The sequence below is a fragment of the Poecilia mexicana genome, unplaced genomic scaffold, assembly GCF_051168715.1.
Source record: "Poecilia mexicana isolate PSO_F unplaced genomic scaffold, ASM5116871v1 scaffold_15, whole genome shotgun sequence".
Classification (NCBI taxonomy): domain Eukaryota; kingdom Metazoa; phylum Chordata; class Actinopteri; order Cyprinodontiformes; family Poeciliidae; genus Poecilia; species Poecilia mexicana.
Genome location: NW_028263384.1, coordinates 1,053,415 through 1,070,000, shown reverse-complemented (window position 1 = coordinate 1,070,000; position 16,586 = coordinate 1,053,415). Strand labels below are relative to the sequence as shown.

General features: G+C 50.3%; 1 protein-coding gene across 1 annotated transcript in view; it reads right to left on the bottom strand.

The window, feature by feature from the left end:
- LOC106916028 (sodium channel protein type 3 subunit alpha-like) overlaps positions 1–16,586 on the bottom strand; it is a 39,339-nt gene that overhangs the window by 3,220 nt on the left and 19,533 nt on the right. The window contains exon 8 of the mRNA XM_088013310.1: positions 11,810–11,873. Within this exon, the coding sequence (XP_087869436.1) occupies positions 11,810–11,873 (64 nt within the window). The remainder of the gene's footprint in view (positions 1–11,809; positions 11,874–16,586) is intronic.

Genomic DNA, 16,586 nt, shown 5'->3' with positions numbered 1-16,586 from the left:
AGGGAGGAGACGGAGGAGACAAAGGAGACGGAGGAGACAGAGGAGACGGAGGAGACGGAGGAGACAAAGGAGACAGAGGAGGCGGAGGAGACAGAGGAGACAGAGGAGACGGAGGAGACGGAGGAGACGACCTGTCCTCTGAGACATGGTTCTCTGTCCTCTGATGGACACGGAGTTTTGGGGACATGAAAGTTAAAACCAGAGCTCCGGCCGTCGGTCATTGATTAAATAAAAATGTTTGTGATAAAATCCCAAAGTTGCAGCTCTGAGTTTTTACTGCTTTTTATGTGACAGGATATTTTAGTAATAAATATTTCCTTTCATACTAAATAAAGATTCTTATTTTTGCTCATGTTTGAGTTCTTCAGAAGCATTTTAACATTTTATAAACTGGTTGAGCCGCAGCAGTTTGTCTCATTTCTGGATTTGTTGTTTGCATTTATATTTATATATTTATGTATTATGTATTTATAATACACAATACGGCACAACTAACTTATTGTGTGATTTTGTATAAATTTAAGTTTTATTCTCGTGTTTTGAAGTTCCACATTTGGACCTGCATCACACACACAAACACACACACCTCTAATTATAACACACAGGTAAACTCCCGCAGGAGGAGAGAAACCTGCATCGCCATAGCAACCGTGTCCCGGCGCTGGTTGCCGTGGGAGACGGTTTCTCCACCGGGAGACGGGGAAGTCGTGTTTTCCTGGGAATGTTCCGTAGGTTCCTCCCAGACCGACCTCTGACCTCTCCTCTTCATCACTGAGGAAGGTAATCCGGTTAGACGGACAGCAGAGTTCATCAGAGCCGTAATCTGATTCCAGCAGCTCGCCTCAGTCGGGTTTAACCTGCTAATCTAATTCCAAACATCCTAATCCAATCCCAGTCTAATCTACTGAACAGCGGGAGGAGCGGCTCGGTCTCTGTGTGTCGGTTCTGTTCAGCCGCTTTGATCCGGTTCCCCTGAGCCCGGTTCAGGTCAGATCCTAGTAATCTGACCCAACTAATCTAATCTGGACTAAGTCAGAATAAAACTGCAGATCAGCTCAGTTCTATTAAGATAATCTGATTATGAATCACATTGGCAGCAGCCATCTGAACCGTCCAGAACCACCTGGAGGTTCTGCTGGGTTCCATGCGGTCCGGTGAGGTCGTGTCCTGCTGCCTTGCTTCAGGGAACTTTGTCAGAACAGAACCACTCAGTCCACCGTTCAGGAGAACAAGGTCCGACCCGCAGCTGGAGCGTCTGATCAGAACCGCCTGTTCTTCAGACCCGGGTCCAGAACCTCCAGGTTCTCTGTTCAAACCGGACCCGGCTCCTGGAGGAGCAGCAGAACCACGAGGCGGGTCGGCGCTGCAGAACGGGCCGACAGCGCCTTAAAGACGGAGCGACGACTGGAGTTTATTTAAATTATTAGATTCATTTCCTTTACCTGCAGGACGAACAGAATGTTGCACCGTATTATTATTCTGGTGACTTTCATTTGATTTCAAATCTGAGTGTGTTTATAATGAAGTGATGGAGCGTGCTGCCCGGGGCACCTGGCCGGGTGGGACCGGCCCTGGCAGCACCAGCAGTAATAACTGGTTTATTATTACTGGTTTATTAGGCGGGAACATGAGCGCCATCCGCTAAGCAAACACATTTACGGTCCAGAGAGTCCGTTTCCCGCAGCGCTGCGCCGGGAGGAGCCGCTGACTGTCAACTCGTTACCGAGCGCCGCCGCCGGAGCGCCGCCAAGCCGCGGCTGGCTGCGGTTCACACGCTTCACGGCGCTCCGCGCAGCGCTAAGTCCTGCTGGCTTCAGCAGCTGCGACCCGCTGATTTATAGCAGCAGCAGGGTGGGGAGGGGGGACGCTGCGGCTACAGGAATAGAGCCTGAGGGGGCGGAGGCGACCGAGGGGACCGGGAGCCCGGCGGGACCGCAGGCGTGGGCCGCTGCCGGGCCAGCCACCGCCTGGATCGATACGGAGAGAAACTCTGTCCGTCTCTGGGGCTTTCACCAACTTTACACTGCAAAAACACAAAACCTTACCGAGACAGTTTTACTCTACTTAAAGTGCAAAAACCTTGAAGATAAAACTAACTTATAAGTAACGTTTCAGCAAAATACAGGAGCTGTATTTAAGTTATTAATAGTTAAATATTGATTTATTTTTTTTAAAGTAGCAGCTCCATTGGCTCTACGTATCAAACTGGAAAAATGTTGTAAATAAAATTAAAGTGGCAGTAATCATATTAAATATGACTTTTACTTCCTGATTTAAGGCCTTGATGTGCCCTTCCACCAGCTGTTTGCTAATTGCTGCTGAATGGTTGCCATGGAGATGAAATGATGCCCAAACATGCATGAAAGAATCAAAGCAACGCTCCAGGTTTGTTTTTGATGAGGGAAAAACGTTATGATGGAAAGATTTTTAAAAATCGATTATACAATTATTAGATCAATAACTCCTAGTTTTATGAATTATAGTATTCTAATTTATTAACCTAAAACAAGCTCCTAAAATTTGCTGAAGAGTTTCTTATAAATGTTGTCTTATTCCAAGTGAACTAAGACATTTGCAAAACAAACTAGACAAAAATATTAGGTAATATTCTGTGTTTTTGCAGTGCAGCTGCTGATTTTCCTCTGATAATTCAGAAACTAGTTGGACTCTGATGTTTACTGGCTGCAGAATCCAAACAAACCGGGTCCTAGTGGGTCAGAGGTCACCCGACCGACCAAATAATTGCAAAATGAGTTCTGGATGGAAAATAAAACCTTAAATCTGAACTCAGCTTTTCATCCAATCAGAGTTAACTTTGCCTTGTTGCTAGGCAGAATAAAACGACTCAAACCGACTGAACCTTACTGGATCTTTCCCCACAGGAGCAGCAGAACCTTCTCTGGTGTCGGATCAGAACCAGAACACGTCCCGCCTCTCTCTCTGCTGAGTCGCGTGGTTCCATCGATCGGATCAACACGGTTAATTCATTCTGTCAATAAAGATGTTTGTGGGTAAATAACCGTCCACTTGGCTGTTTGGTTCTGACCCGATTCTACAGACCCAACAGCACCAGGAGAAACCTGGGTTCATTCAGCACGAAACACATCAGAACCAGAACCAAACAGAAAAATGTCAGACCTTATTTGAGGTCAAAGGTCATAATCAAACCATCAGAGAGACTCCATGAACCAGAACCACTGCTGACTCGAAGAACACAAAGACGGGCCTTCATGAAGAATCTGAGCCCAGTTTCAACTAACAGAACACAATGAAACATGGTGGTGGCAGCATGATGCTGTGGGACTGCTCTGCTGCTCCATGATCTGGATGGAACTGATCCAGTCTTCACGTTTTTCACGATTTGTGGAAATTCAACACAATTATGGTCAGAATCACAAAAACATTCAGTTTACGCAAAGCCAACTCCCACCTGCAGGTGGCAGCGTCTCCAACTTCTACGTCTGAAAACAGAGTCAGTGGTGACGAATCAGCCGGGTCTGTGTCAACCTGGTCTCCATGGCAACCATTAGATCTGAAGGACAAAGAAACTTTTCCATCCTACCATCACAAACAAAAACATGGATCTGATGGATGAAACTGGGTGTTGGAACTCATGAACTTCCTGGAACAAATATTTGACCAGCAGGAAGCTGATGAAGAGTCTCTCAGCTGGATGAACAAACTTCCTGTCTGGAGCTCTGAGCCATGGTGGAGCAGCATCACGAGGCGGAGCGGCATCACGAGGCGGAGCGGCATCACGAGGCGTAGCGGCATCACGAGGCGGAGCGGCATCACGAGGCGGAGCGGCATCACGAGGCGTAGCGGCATCACGAGGCGGAGCGGCATCACGAGGCGTAGCGGCATCACGAGGCGTAGCGGCATCACGAGGCGTAGCGGCATCACGAGGCGGAGCGGCATCACGAGGCGTAGCGGCATCACGAGGCGGAGCGGCATCACGAGGCGGAGCGGCATCACGAGGCGGAGCGGCATCATGAGGCGGAGCGGTATCATGAGGCGGAGCGGCATCACGAGGCGGAGCGGCATCACGAGGCGGAGCGGCATCAGGCTGAGGCAGAGCGGCATCACGAGGCGGAGCGGCATCACGAGGCGGAGCGGCATCAGGCTGAGGCGGAGCGGCATCAGGCTGAGGCGGAGCGGCATCATGAGGCGGAGCGGCATCACGAGGCGGAGCGGCATCATGAGGCGGAGCAGCATCAGGCTGAGGCAGAGCGGCATCATGAGGCGGAGCGGCATCAGGCTGAGGCGGAGCGGCATCATGAGGCGGAGCGGCATCACGAGGCGGAGCGGCATCAGGCTGAGGCAGAGCGGCATCATGAGGCGGAGCGGCATCAGGCTGAGGCGGAGCGGCATCACGAGGCGGAGCGGCATCACGAGGCGGAGCGGCATCAGGCTGAGGCGGAGCGGCATCACGAGGCGGAGCGGCATCACGAGGCGGAGCGGCATCAGGCTGAGGCAGAGCGGCATCACGAGACGGAGCGGCATCATGAGGCGGAGCGGCATCAGGCTGAGGCGGAGCGGCATCATGAGGCGGAGCGGCATCAGGCTGAGGCGGAGCGGCATCATGAGGCGGAGCGGCATCAGGCTGAGGCGGAGCGGCATCACGAGGCGGAGCGGCATCACGAGGCGGAGCGGCATCAGGCTGGTGCAGAGCGGCATCACGAGGCGGAGCGGCATCACGAGGCGGAGCGGCATCACGAGGCGGAGAGGCATCACGAGGCGGAGAGGCATCACGAGGCGGAGCGGCATCAGGCTGAGGCAGAGCGGCATCACGAGGCGGAGCGGCATCACGAGGCGGAGCGGCATCACGAGGCGGAGAGGCATCACGAGGCGGAGCGGCATCAGGCTGAGGCGGAGCGGCATCATGAGGCGGAGCGGCATCATGAGGCTGAGCGGCATCATGAGGCTGAGCGGCATCATGAGGATGAGCGGCATCAGGCTGAGGCGGAGCGGCATCATGAGGCGGAGCGGCATCATGAGGCGGAGCGGCATCATGAGGATGAGCGGCATCAGGCTGAGGCGGAGCGGCATCACGAGGCGGAGCGGCATCATGAGGCGGAGCGGCATCATGAGGATGAGCGGCATCAGGCTGAGGCGGAGCGGCATCACGAGGCGGAGCGGCATCACGAGGCGGAGCGGCATCACGAGGCGGAGCGGCATCAGGCTGAGGCGGAGCGGCATCATGAGGCGGAGCGGCATCATGAGGCGGAGCGGCATCATGAGGGGGAGCGGCATCATGAGGCGGAGCGGCATCATGAGGCGGAGCGGCATCATGAGGGGGAGCGGCATCAGGCTGAGGCGGAGCGGCATCAGGTGGATGAAATGTGATTTTCATCCATCGATGAAACGATGTTTCTGCTCCCAGTGAGCGTTCAGGATGAATCTGAATCAACATGTCGGCCATCTTGGCGTGGGCTGCAGCAGAAGGTCAGTCTGTCCAACATCCTTCTCACTTGTCCCTCAGCCTTCCCGCTCCGAGCCGAAGAGAGAGAGAGGAGGATTGTGGGTAATGTGTTCTCATTAACGCCGTCTGACAGCAGCGTTCTCCGTTCTGCTGCTGTGACCCGGTTCTCCCTCTGGGATCAATAAAGTTCATCTCAAGCCTCTAGCGTGGGCCGATCCGGCGCCGTGTTACCGGCAACATGTGATGAAGATGAAGCTGGAGAGGAAGATTTACAGCGGGACGCGGAGAGCAGATCAAACCGGTACAGAAAGAGTTTAGCCCAGAGACGAGATGAAACCTGAAGCTTCAGAAAGTTTAGTGGAGGAAGACAGAGACGAGATGAAGATCCAGGTCTGGACGAACGGACCAGCAGGTTAGTCCAGGGACCCAATGTTACCTTCAGTTGTTATAACACTGGTGTATATCCCTAATGTGACTTAAAAGAAATTTGACATTAAAATTGGGTCTCTGTCCCTTTAAGAAGCTCCTACTCTTTCTGAAACTCCGCCTCCAGGAAGTCGTCCCAACGTGGCTCCTCTATTAACCCTTTAACAACGTTTTTATCAGCGTTTCTATGAGCAGCAGCTCCACCACCGGTTTGCTAACTGCTGATAGCTAGTCTGAAGGAGCTGAGTGGGGGAGGAGCTGCGCCTCCAAGGCGGGGCTAGGTCCACCCAGACATTTTAACAGCTACTCCAACATGAAAGAATCAAAGCAACACTGAAGGGAAAACATTAAAACATGATGGAAATATAAAATAAAGTTGATTATAAATGATACCGTCACTTTAAAAAAGGACCAAGGACGGGGTTTGGTGAATAGCTTGTAGCTAAAGAACCTTCATGCTAACCATCAAATGTAACATTGTGAAAACAAAAACAGTCACACCAGAGCCAGAGGACGTAGCGATGAATTCAGTTGTTACCATGGCAACCAGAGAAATGGAGTGGAGATTCAGTCTAAGATCAGAGAAACTCCCGGCCTCAGTTAGCCACCATCTGCACCGCATGGCGGTGGAGGGGTGATGATGTGGGCTGGAAATGGAGCGCGCCCCCCACCAGAGAGAAGCAGCTCCACTTAGAGCAGCGTTACTGAAACCAGGCGGTTATCGATCAGCTTTCAGCGTAATGTTTCATCCATTTAGATCAGAGTCAGTGTGTGTGTGTGTGTGTGTGTGGGGGGGGGGGGGTGTCAGCCTGCAGGTGCATCAACACGCCGCGCTGCTCCACCCAGACAGACACACAGCACCAAACTGATTTAATGAAACACGGAGCGTTTGGAGAGTCAACATGAAAACCAGCGGCCGGCTAATGGAATGATGAATACGGCCTGTGTGACGCGGCGTGTTCCTGGAAATCTGCCCCCCCGCCGGCCATTTCCTCACGCCGCGGCGGCCATATTTCTTCCTAACTGCTGCGATGACAGCGGAGTCTTTCTGAGAACAAGCCGGGTCAATGATGATTAAAGACGCACCTTCCCACCAGCCTCTGCTGCTGGGCGCCAGCGAGGCACAGACAGAAACACCACAGGTTTTACAGCAGAACCACTCAGCAGATCGAACCCGGTCCGACCGGATCGAGCCCGGATCGAACCCGGTCCGACCGGATCGAGCCCGGATCGAGCCCCGAACTGAACTGGAAAATGTTTCCAGTTCAGTTTTACCAAATGCAATCATTTCGGTACTGGTGCTAGCGGCTAGCCGCCAGATAGCTGCTAGCCGCCAAATAGCCGGCTAATGGCGGCTAGCCGCCAACTTCCTCCAATCAAGCCGACCAAATCTACAGAGCGGATGGTTACCAGGGATACGCTGGGTGCTAACCGGACACAGCCTCAGTGATTTCTCAGACAGCTCCCCCTGGTGTTTGGGTCAGGCGCTGCTTTGTCTCTTGTTCAAACAGAAACCTTTGGACTGGGCTGAAGTTTCCCAGCTTTCCTGATGGGAATTTGCTTCGTTTCCAGGAATATTAAACTCTGAAGGGAACAGTGTTCATTAATCAGATTCATCAGGTCCAAACCGGACCTGACTCCAGCCCTGCGGCCGCCTTCAGCTCCTCCTATCACTTCCTGTCAGCACTCAACAACTTCCTGACGGTGACCTCAGAGGTCACGTTACATGGCGACATCACGTCTGCCGCTAACGAGCTTCCCAACGAGGCAGGCTGTCGCTCCGCGTTGGGCCTGCAGCAGCAACGTCGGCAGGACGTTTGCTGCTCTGCAGACGATTTATAGGTCACCTCCTCCTCTGGAAGAGCAGAGGAGAACCTCTGCTTCCGGCTCCGGCTCCGCTCCAGGCCTGTTCCGGCTCCATGTTGTCCAGGTGCATGCTGGGAACTCACCAGGTACTCAATGCTTCAGGCTGTTTAATTTCCCTTTCTGCAGTAAAATATCCAGCTGAATATGCTTTACCTGAACATTAAATCTCCATGGTAACCAGGAAAAGTCATAATCGCTTCAGCTGAATTAAAAATGCTGAAAATAACAAAAAGAGTCTAAAGAAACATCACACCAAGATGGCTGCTGCAGATGGAAACATGTTTTCAGACTGGAGAATCTGCAGCGATACAAACATGAGATCCTCAACTCAAACCGAACCTGCAGCTCATCGTCCCGTAGCCTGATCAACCATCAGCTCATCGTCCCGTAGCCTGATCAACCATCAACTCATCGTCCCGTAGCCTGATCAACCATCAGCTCATCGTCCCGTAGCCTGATCAACCATCAGCTCATCGTCCCGTAGCCTGATCAACCATCAGCTCATCGTCCTGTAGCCTGATCAACCTGCAGCTCATCGTCCTGTAGCCTGATCAACCATCAGCTCATCGTCCCGTAGCCTGATCAACCTGCAGCTCATCGTCCCGTAGCCTGATCAACCATCAGCTCATCGTCCGGTAGCCTGATCAACCATCAGCTCATCGTCCCGTAGCCTGATCAACCTGCAGCTCATCGTCCTGTAGCCTGATCAACCATCAGCTCATCGTCCGGTAGCCTGATCAACCTGCAGCTCATCGTCCGGTAGCCTGATCAACCATCAGCTCATCGTCCTGTAGCCTGATCAACCATCAGCTCATCGTCCTGTAGCCTGATCAACCATCAGCTCATCGTCCCGTAGCCTGATCAACCATCAGCTCATCGTCCTGTAGCCTGATCAACCATCAGCTCATCGTCCTGTAGCCTGATCAACCATCAGCTCATCGTCCCGTAGCCTGATCAACCATCAGCTCATCGTCCCGTAGCCTGATCAACCATCAGCTCATCGTCCCGTAGCCTGATCAACCATCAGCTCATCGTCCTGTAGCCTGATCAACCATCAGCTCATCGTCCTGTAGCCTGATCAACCTGCAGCTCATCGTCCTGTAGCCTGATCAACCTCAGCTCGGTGTCGGACGGAGCGTCGGCGTGTCGGACCGGGTCAGCTCAGCCTGCGTCGCCCGCTGGCTCGGCCAATCAGCATCTCTCATGAGAACAGGAAGTGAACAAGGCGGTGGTGCAGAGCACCGTCATGGCTGCTGCTTCCTCCGTCAGATCGGATCGGTCCGACCCGGCAGAACTAACGCCCACAGGACTCATCGCTCTGGCTCACAGCTGAGTCACAGAAGGGGTCAAAGGTTAAACACAGTCATCAGGACGGCGATGAAGGTCAGCAGACCCACAGCTCGTCATCAGATAGATAAAAGTTTAGGAAGTTCTGCTCTAATTTATCCGTTCCTCCTGATTCCAAACTTCTTTCATCCGTCTCTTCTTCTCTGGTCTAAATAAAGACGTTCAGTGTTTCTTCCTTCCTGTTCTGATCAGATCTGTTACTTCCTGCTGTCCATCTGCTCCACCTGAACCGTTTCTCCATCGGTCAGTCGCTCCTCTAACCGGTCCAACACCAACCCAGAGGCAGACCAGGAGGAGGAGAAGAGGAGGAGGAGGAGGAGAGGAGGAGGAGAGGAGGAGGAGAGCAGGAGGAGATGAGGAAAGGAGGAGGAGATGAGGAGGAGGAGGAGGAGATGAGAAGAGGAGGAGGAAATCAGGAGGAGAGAAGGAGAGGAGGAGGAGATGAGGAAAGGAGGAGGAGAGGAGGAAAGGAGGAGAGGAGGAGGAGATGAGGAAAGGAGGAGGAGATGAGGAAGAGAGGAGGAGGAGGAGGAGGGGAGGAGGAGGAGGAGAGGAGGAGAGCAGGAGGAGAGGAGGAGGAGATGAGGAAAGGAGGAGGAGGAGAGGAGGAAAGGAGGAGAGGAGGAGGAGATGAGGAAAGGAGGAGGAGATGAGGAGGAGAGCAGGAGGAGAGGAGGAGGAGGAGGAGAGCAGGAGGAGAGGAGGAAAGGAGGAGGAAAGGAGGAGGAGATGAAGAAAGGAGGAGGAGGAGGAGAGGAGGAAAGGAGGAGGACATGAAGAAAGGAGGAGGAGGAGAGGAGGAGATGAGGAGGAGGAGATGAGGAAAGGAGGAGGAGGAGAGGAGGAGGAGATCAGAAGAGGAGGAGGAGAGGAAGAAAGAAGGAGGAGATGAAGAAAGGAGGAGGAGGAGAGGAGGAGATGAGGAGGAGGAGAGGAGGAAAGGAGGAGGAGAGGAGGAGGAGGAGAGGAGGAAAGGAGGAGGAGATGAAGAAAGGAGGAGGAGGAGAGGAGGAGATGAGGAGGAGGAGAGGAGGAAAGGAGGAGGAGAGGAGGAGGAGATGAGAAGAGGAGGAGGAGGAGAGGAAGAAAGGAAGAGGAGATGAAGAAAGGAGGAGGAGGAGAGGAGGAGATGAGAAGAGGAGGAGGAGGAGAGGAAGAAAGGAGGAGGAGATGAGGAAAGGAGGAGGAGGAGAGGAGGAGGAGGAGAGGAGGAAAGGAGGAGGAGATGAAGAAAGGAGGAGGAGGAGAGAAGGAGATGAGAGGAGGAGATGAGGAAAGGAGGAGGAGATGAGGAGAGGAGGAGGAGGAGAGGAGGAGGAGATGAGGAAAGGAGGAGGAGGAGAGGAGGAGGAGATGAGGAGAGGAGGAGGAGGAGAGGAGGAGGAGATGAGGAAAGGAGGAGGAGAGGAGGAGGGAGAGGAAGAAAGGAGGAGATGAAGAAAGGAGGAGGAGGAGGAGAGGAGGAGATGAGGAGGAGGAGATGAGGAAAGGAGGAGATGAGGAGGATAGAAGGAGAGGAGGAGGAGATGAGGAGAGGAGGAAAGGAGGAGGAGGAGAGCAGGAGGAGATGAGGAAAGGAGGAGGAGGAGAGGAGAAAGGAGGAGGAGATGAAGAAAGGAGGATGAGGAGAGAAGGAGATGAGGAGGAGGAGATGAGGAAAGGAGGAGGAGATGAGGAGAGGAGGAGGAGGAGAGGAGGAGGAGATGAGGAAAGGAGGAGGGAGGGAGGAGGAGAGGAAGAAAGGAGGAGATGAAGAAAGGAGGAGGAGGAGGAGAGGAGGAGATGAGGAGGAGGAGATGAGGAAAGGAGGAAAGGAGGAGGAGGAGATGAGGAAAGGAGGAGATGAGGAGGAACGGAGGAGGAGATGAGGAGGAGAGGAAGAAAGGAGGAGATGAAGAAAGGAGGAGGAGGAGGAGAGGAGGAGATGAGGAGGAGAAAGGAGGAGAATGAGGAGGATAGAAGGAGAGGAGGAGGAGATGAGGAGAGGAGGAAAGGAGGAGGAGGAGATGAGGAAAGGAGGAGATGAGGAGGAACGGAGGAGGAGATGAGGAGAGAAGGAGGAGGTGTGCTCCTGTCGCCTCTCGCTGATGATTTATCGCTGGTGTTCCTGAACGTTTTCCCAGCAGCTACATTTTATCGGATCCTCCAACAAATTAGGACGGCGGCAGCAGAAGGGAAACCCTGGAGGACGGCGGCACATCGGCGCTCCAGAGGTCAGAGGTCACAGCTCCAGAAATCCACTAAACGTTACTCAGCGTCTCTGAGCTGAAGCGGTAAAGTTAGGATGAAACTGGATCCACAGGAACCCGGACCGTTCAGACCTCACAGGAAGAGGTTCTGATCGACAGGTCTGGGAGTTTAACGGTCAGAGAAAATATCAGAAATGTGACGAGACGGAGAATTTCTGATATTTCATGTTCTGAAACTTCTTAGGATGAATAGGTGAGAAAATAACTCCAAACCTTCAGGTTTATAACAGAGTTCTGGAAACTGGGCCTCTATGGAACCATCTGGACTGACGGAACCAACCATCCATCATCATCCAACCTCCATCCATCCAACCATCCATCCATCATCATCCAACCATCCATCCAACCATCATCCAACCTCCATCCATCCAACCATCCATCCATCCATCATCCATCCATCCATCCATCCATCACCCAACCATCCATCCAACCATCCATCCATCCATCCATCCATCGTCATTTGGACCTGAACCGGTCCCTCCAGGCTGGTTGGACTCACCCTGCGTCGCTGCTGTTTCCACAGATTAAGGCATCCTTGGCTCCTTCCACTTTGTAGAAATTATCTGGAAGAAAAGAAGAAGATCAGAGCTCAGAACCGTTTCCTGTTCATCAGAACTGTTTCCTGTTCATCAGAACTGTTTCCTGTTAATCAGAACCGTTTCCTGTTCATCAGAACCGTTTCCTGTTAATCAGAACCGTTTCCTGTTAATCAGAACTGTTTCCTGTTCATCAGAACCGTTTCCTGTTCATCAGAACTGTTTCCTGTTCATCAGAACTGTTTCCTGTTCATCAGAACTGTTTCCTGTTAATCAGAACTGTTTCCTGTTCATCAGAACCGTTTCCTGTTCATCAGAACCGTTTCCTGTTCATCAGAACCGTTTCCTGTTCATCAGAACTGTTTCCTGTTCATCAGAACCGTTTCCTGTTAATCAGAACCGTTTCCTGTTCATCAGAACCGTTTCCTGTTCATCAGAACCGTTTCCTGTTTATCAGAACCGTTTCCTGTTCATAAGAACTGTTTCCTGTTCATCAGAACTGTTTCCTGTTCATAAGAACTGTTTTCTGTTCATCAGAACCGTTTCCTGTTCATCAGAACCGTTTCCTGTTCATCAGAACTGTTTCCTGTTAATCAGAACCGTTTCCTGTTCATCAGAACTGTTTCCTGTTCATCAGAACTGTTTCCTGTTAATCAGAACCGTTTCCTGTTCATCAGAACTGTTTCCTGTTCATCAGAACTGTTTCCTGTTCATCAGAACCGTTTCCTGTTCATCAGAACTGTTTCCTGTTAATCAGAACCGTTTCCTGTTCATCAGAACTGTTTCCTGTTCATCAGAACTGTTTCCTGTTCATCAGAACCGTTTCCTGTTAATCAGAACCGTTTCCTGTTCATCAGAACCGTTTCCTGTTCATAAGAACTGTTTCCTGTTCATCAGAACTGTTTCCTGTTCATAAGAACTGTTTTCTGTTCATCAGAACCGTTTCCTGTTCATCAGAACCGTTTCCTGTTCATCAGAACCGTTTCCTGTTCATCAGAACTGTTTCCTGTTCATCAGAACCGTTTCCTGTTCATCAGAACTGTTTCCTGTTCATCAGAACCGTTTCCTGTTCATCAGAACCGTTTCCTGTTCATCAGAACCGTTTCCTGTTCATCAGAACCGTTTCCTGTTCATCAGAACCGTTTCCTGTTCATCAGAACTGTTTCCTGTTCATCAGAACCGTTTCCTGTTCATCAGAACTGTTTCCTGTTCATCAGAACTGTTTCCTGTTAATCAGAACCGTTTCCTGTTCATCAGAACCGTTTCCTGTTCATCAGAACCGTTTCCTGTTCATCAGAACTGTTTTCTGTTCATCAGAACCGTTTCCTGTTCATCAGAACCGTTTCCTGTTCATCAGAACCGTTTCCTGTTCATCAGAACCGTTTCCTGTTCATCAGAACCGTTTCCTGTTCATCAGAACCGTTTCCTGTTCATCAGAACCGTTTCCTGTTCATCAGAACCGTTTCCTGTTCATCAGAACTGTTTCCTGTTCATCAGAACTGTTTCCTGTTCCTCACACAGATCTCAGAGCTTCCCGTCTTTAAATTAGGACAAACTGACACTTTTCTTCACTTCTTTCTCCTTCTACTCTCCACCTCATGTCATTGCTGATATGTTAGCTGCCTTCATGCCTCTCTCTGCTGGTCCGACGTTCTGATTGATAAACGTTTTGCTTTCATCGGTACAGATGACAGAAAGTGGAAACCTGCTGCAAAATGGAACCTTTTACCAATAAGATTCACTGGAAAACTGTCCCTCACATCCACATGTTGTAAAATAAAAGACCAGCCATTGTTTTCCTGAAGTCTCCTGCAGACAGGCCGTCTGGTCCCGGCTTCCTGCCCGTCTCCCGCGGTTACCAGCGGATCAATACGCTCATCAGACCGGCTGCGTCTGTTTGGACCGTCTGAGCGGCCGGCCAATAAAACCCGAACCATTACAGCAAACACGCTTTGTTAAACATTTATTCAACACTTAAACCCGACCACAGGCCATTTCCCTCTGCATTAATACGCCTTAATGCTGGAGTCTGCCAGTACCAGAGCGGCCCAAACCCACTCAGCAGCAACAGAACCTGACATGCAGGCGCTTTAACTGGTCCAAAACAAAACCAGCGTTTGACCCAGACTGGTGCAGGCGAGTTCAGGGAAATGTTGAGATTAAATAATCTGAGGATGATTAGGAATGAGATGACAGATTAAAGCCAGGTGAAGCGGATCCGGTCTGCGGTTCTGATTGTTCTTCCTCCCTCAGCCGTTTCAGCCGCTGCCATACTGACTGGCTCTCCGTGTTTCAGCCTCTTCTGGGACGTTAATCCGTCCTGTCGTGTTTCCAGCTCCTCTTTCCATGAGAAACATCCAATCTGACAGAACAGTGACAACAGAATTTAAAAGCCCAAAAGTCCAGCAGCCACCACAACAACAGAACCGCAGAAACGGTTCGGTTTGGTCTGGAGGAGATTTGATCGTCTCTGACATTGGATCTGAAGAGTATTGATCATGTGGACCCGCTGCGACAAGAAACATCTTTTAAATTAAAGTATAAATTAGATCTTTAGTCTTTTGTTGTCACAAAAATAATTTGTTCTCATTTATTTTGTTAAAACCAGATAAACACCAAAACTAACAGATGTTCAAATGTATTTCAGGGAAAAAATATTTAGTCCAAAAACGTCTTTAGTTATTAAACACAAACAGTTTTATTATTTAACGCAGTATGTCTGAGGTTAGCTATGCTTCATCTCCTTTGGTTTAGCTAGCATAGTGTTAGCTTACTTTAGCTTAGCCTAGCTTAACCTACTTTGTGTTTGTGTCTAGAATATCTTTTTTTATTTTTCTAGACTTTCTTGATATTTTTGTTCATATTCTGGTTGAATCATGTGATTGAACATTTTGTTCCTCTGCAGCTGGATGATTTTCACACAGTTATTATAATGTGTAACTATGGCAACAAGATGCTCTTACAACTCGGAGGAGCTTAGCTTGAGTTTTGGATAAATAAAGTATATTTTAAATTAAACTAAGCTAAACTGCTAGCCTCCATTTGGCTTTGTGTGCCTTAGCTTAGCTAAACTTAGCTAGCCTTAGCCTAGGTTAGCGTAGTGCAAGCTAGCCTCATCTTACCCAGATTTAGCTTTGACATTATGCAGATGGAAAATAATTCAGAAACCAATTTAATTACTTAAAAATGAAAACTAACACTGTATATGAGACACATTTAACACTTCCTATTAAAACGTGAACTATGTTTTATTAATTTAATCTTGGTTTTTTTGAGATTCTTATTGTGGCCGTCGGTTTTCCATGTATTTGATGTTACATTGATAATATTTTACTCACATAATAAGTTTCAGCTGGCTGTTATTTTCTCATCAGATTTTACTGAGTCCAGAGGAAAGAAAAACAAACTGCAGCTTGTAGTTCAGCAGTTAAAGAGCCAGTTTACCAGAAACAGAGAATTTAAGCTAATTAAAGACAATAAACGATTTGTTGTCCAAAGGTCATCGCAGCAAACGGACCGCTGCTGAAACGGAGGCGAAGCTTCGTCTTCAGAGGAACCGCTGGAGCATCTCTGTTCGCGGCTCCCAGGGAGAACAAACCGGTGTTTGCCTCCACTTAATGGCATCACCTGATGTTCAACACTCATGTTCTTCGTCACCAGATGAATGCATATTAGCACTCGCTCTGACATTTAATAAAAAGATTCATTTTTCCCAAAGAGACCACCATCTGGGAAGATTTCACTGAGCTGCAGAAATGTAGAAAATTGTCTCAACGGGATGCCTGGAGGAGAGCGCCTAATTTCATTCCTCTTTAAAAACTCAAGAGCAGCAAATTATCCTGTCAGGGATGAATAAACCTCTGTCCTGCGCCGCAGCGATTTCATCAGCACAAGATAAATTTACAGGAGAAAATCTGCAGCTCTGACACACACAGCAGGAAGAGTTATAGTCCGAAGTGAATTATCCGGCGGTTTGTTCGTCAGCAGGAAGGGACCAGTCAAAGGACAGCGGTCCAGGTGGTTCTGCCTCATCACTCAGAACCAGTCAGATCATGAGCTTATCAGAACCGCTCACCTGGTAAGACACAACCAGGCCTGCAACCCGACTCAGCACAAGCAAAGCCTGATGGGAAACGTTTGGAGAGAACATTGATCGGCAGACTGAGGGCTGATCAGGGATCAGTACAGAGGAACGGACCGGACCGGACCGGGCCTGACCAGGCCGCACCGCGCCTCTCAGGTTTCAGCAGCTTTTAGGGGTCGATACGGCAACCCGCAGGGGACATTTATTTGTTGTGATGGATGCAGAGGTAAACTGGGAGCGAACATTTAGAAGGTGCATTAGTGAAGAGCAGCGTGTCCCGACATTCACCTTCACTGGGAACTTCATCTGGACTCAACAACTTTCTGTCCTGAGGCGGCCGGGTCCCCGATTCACCGACCACCACAGGAACAGGAAGCTGAGGCTGAGGAACAGGAAGCTGAGGCTGAGGAACAGGAAGCTGAGGCTGAGGAACAGGAAGCTGAGGCTGAGGAACAGGAAGCTGAGGCTCAGGAACAGGAAGCTGAGGCTCAGGAACAGGAAGCTGAGGCTGAGGAACAGGAAGCTGAGGCTCAGGAACAGGAAGCTGAGGCTGAGGAACAGGAAGCTGAGGCTCAGGAACAGGAAGCTAAGGCTGAGGAACAGGAAGCTGAGGTTCAGGAACAGGAAGCTGAGGCTCAGGAACAGGATGCTGAGGC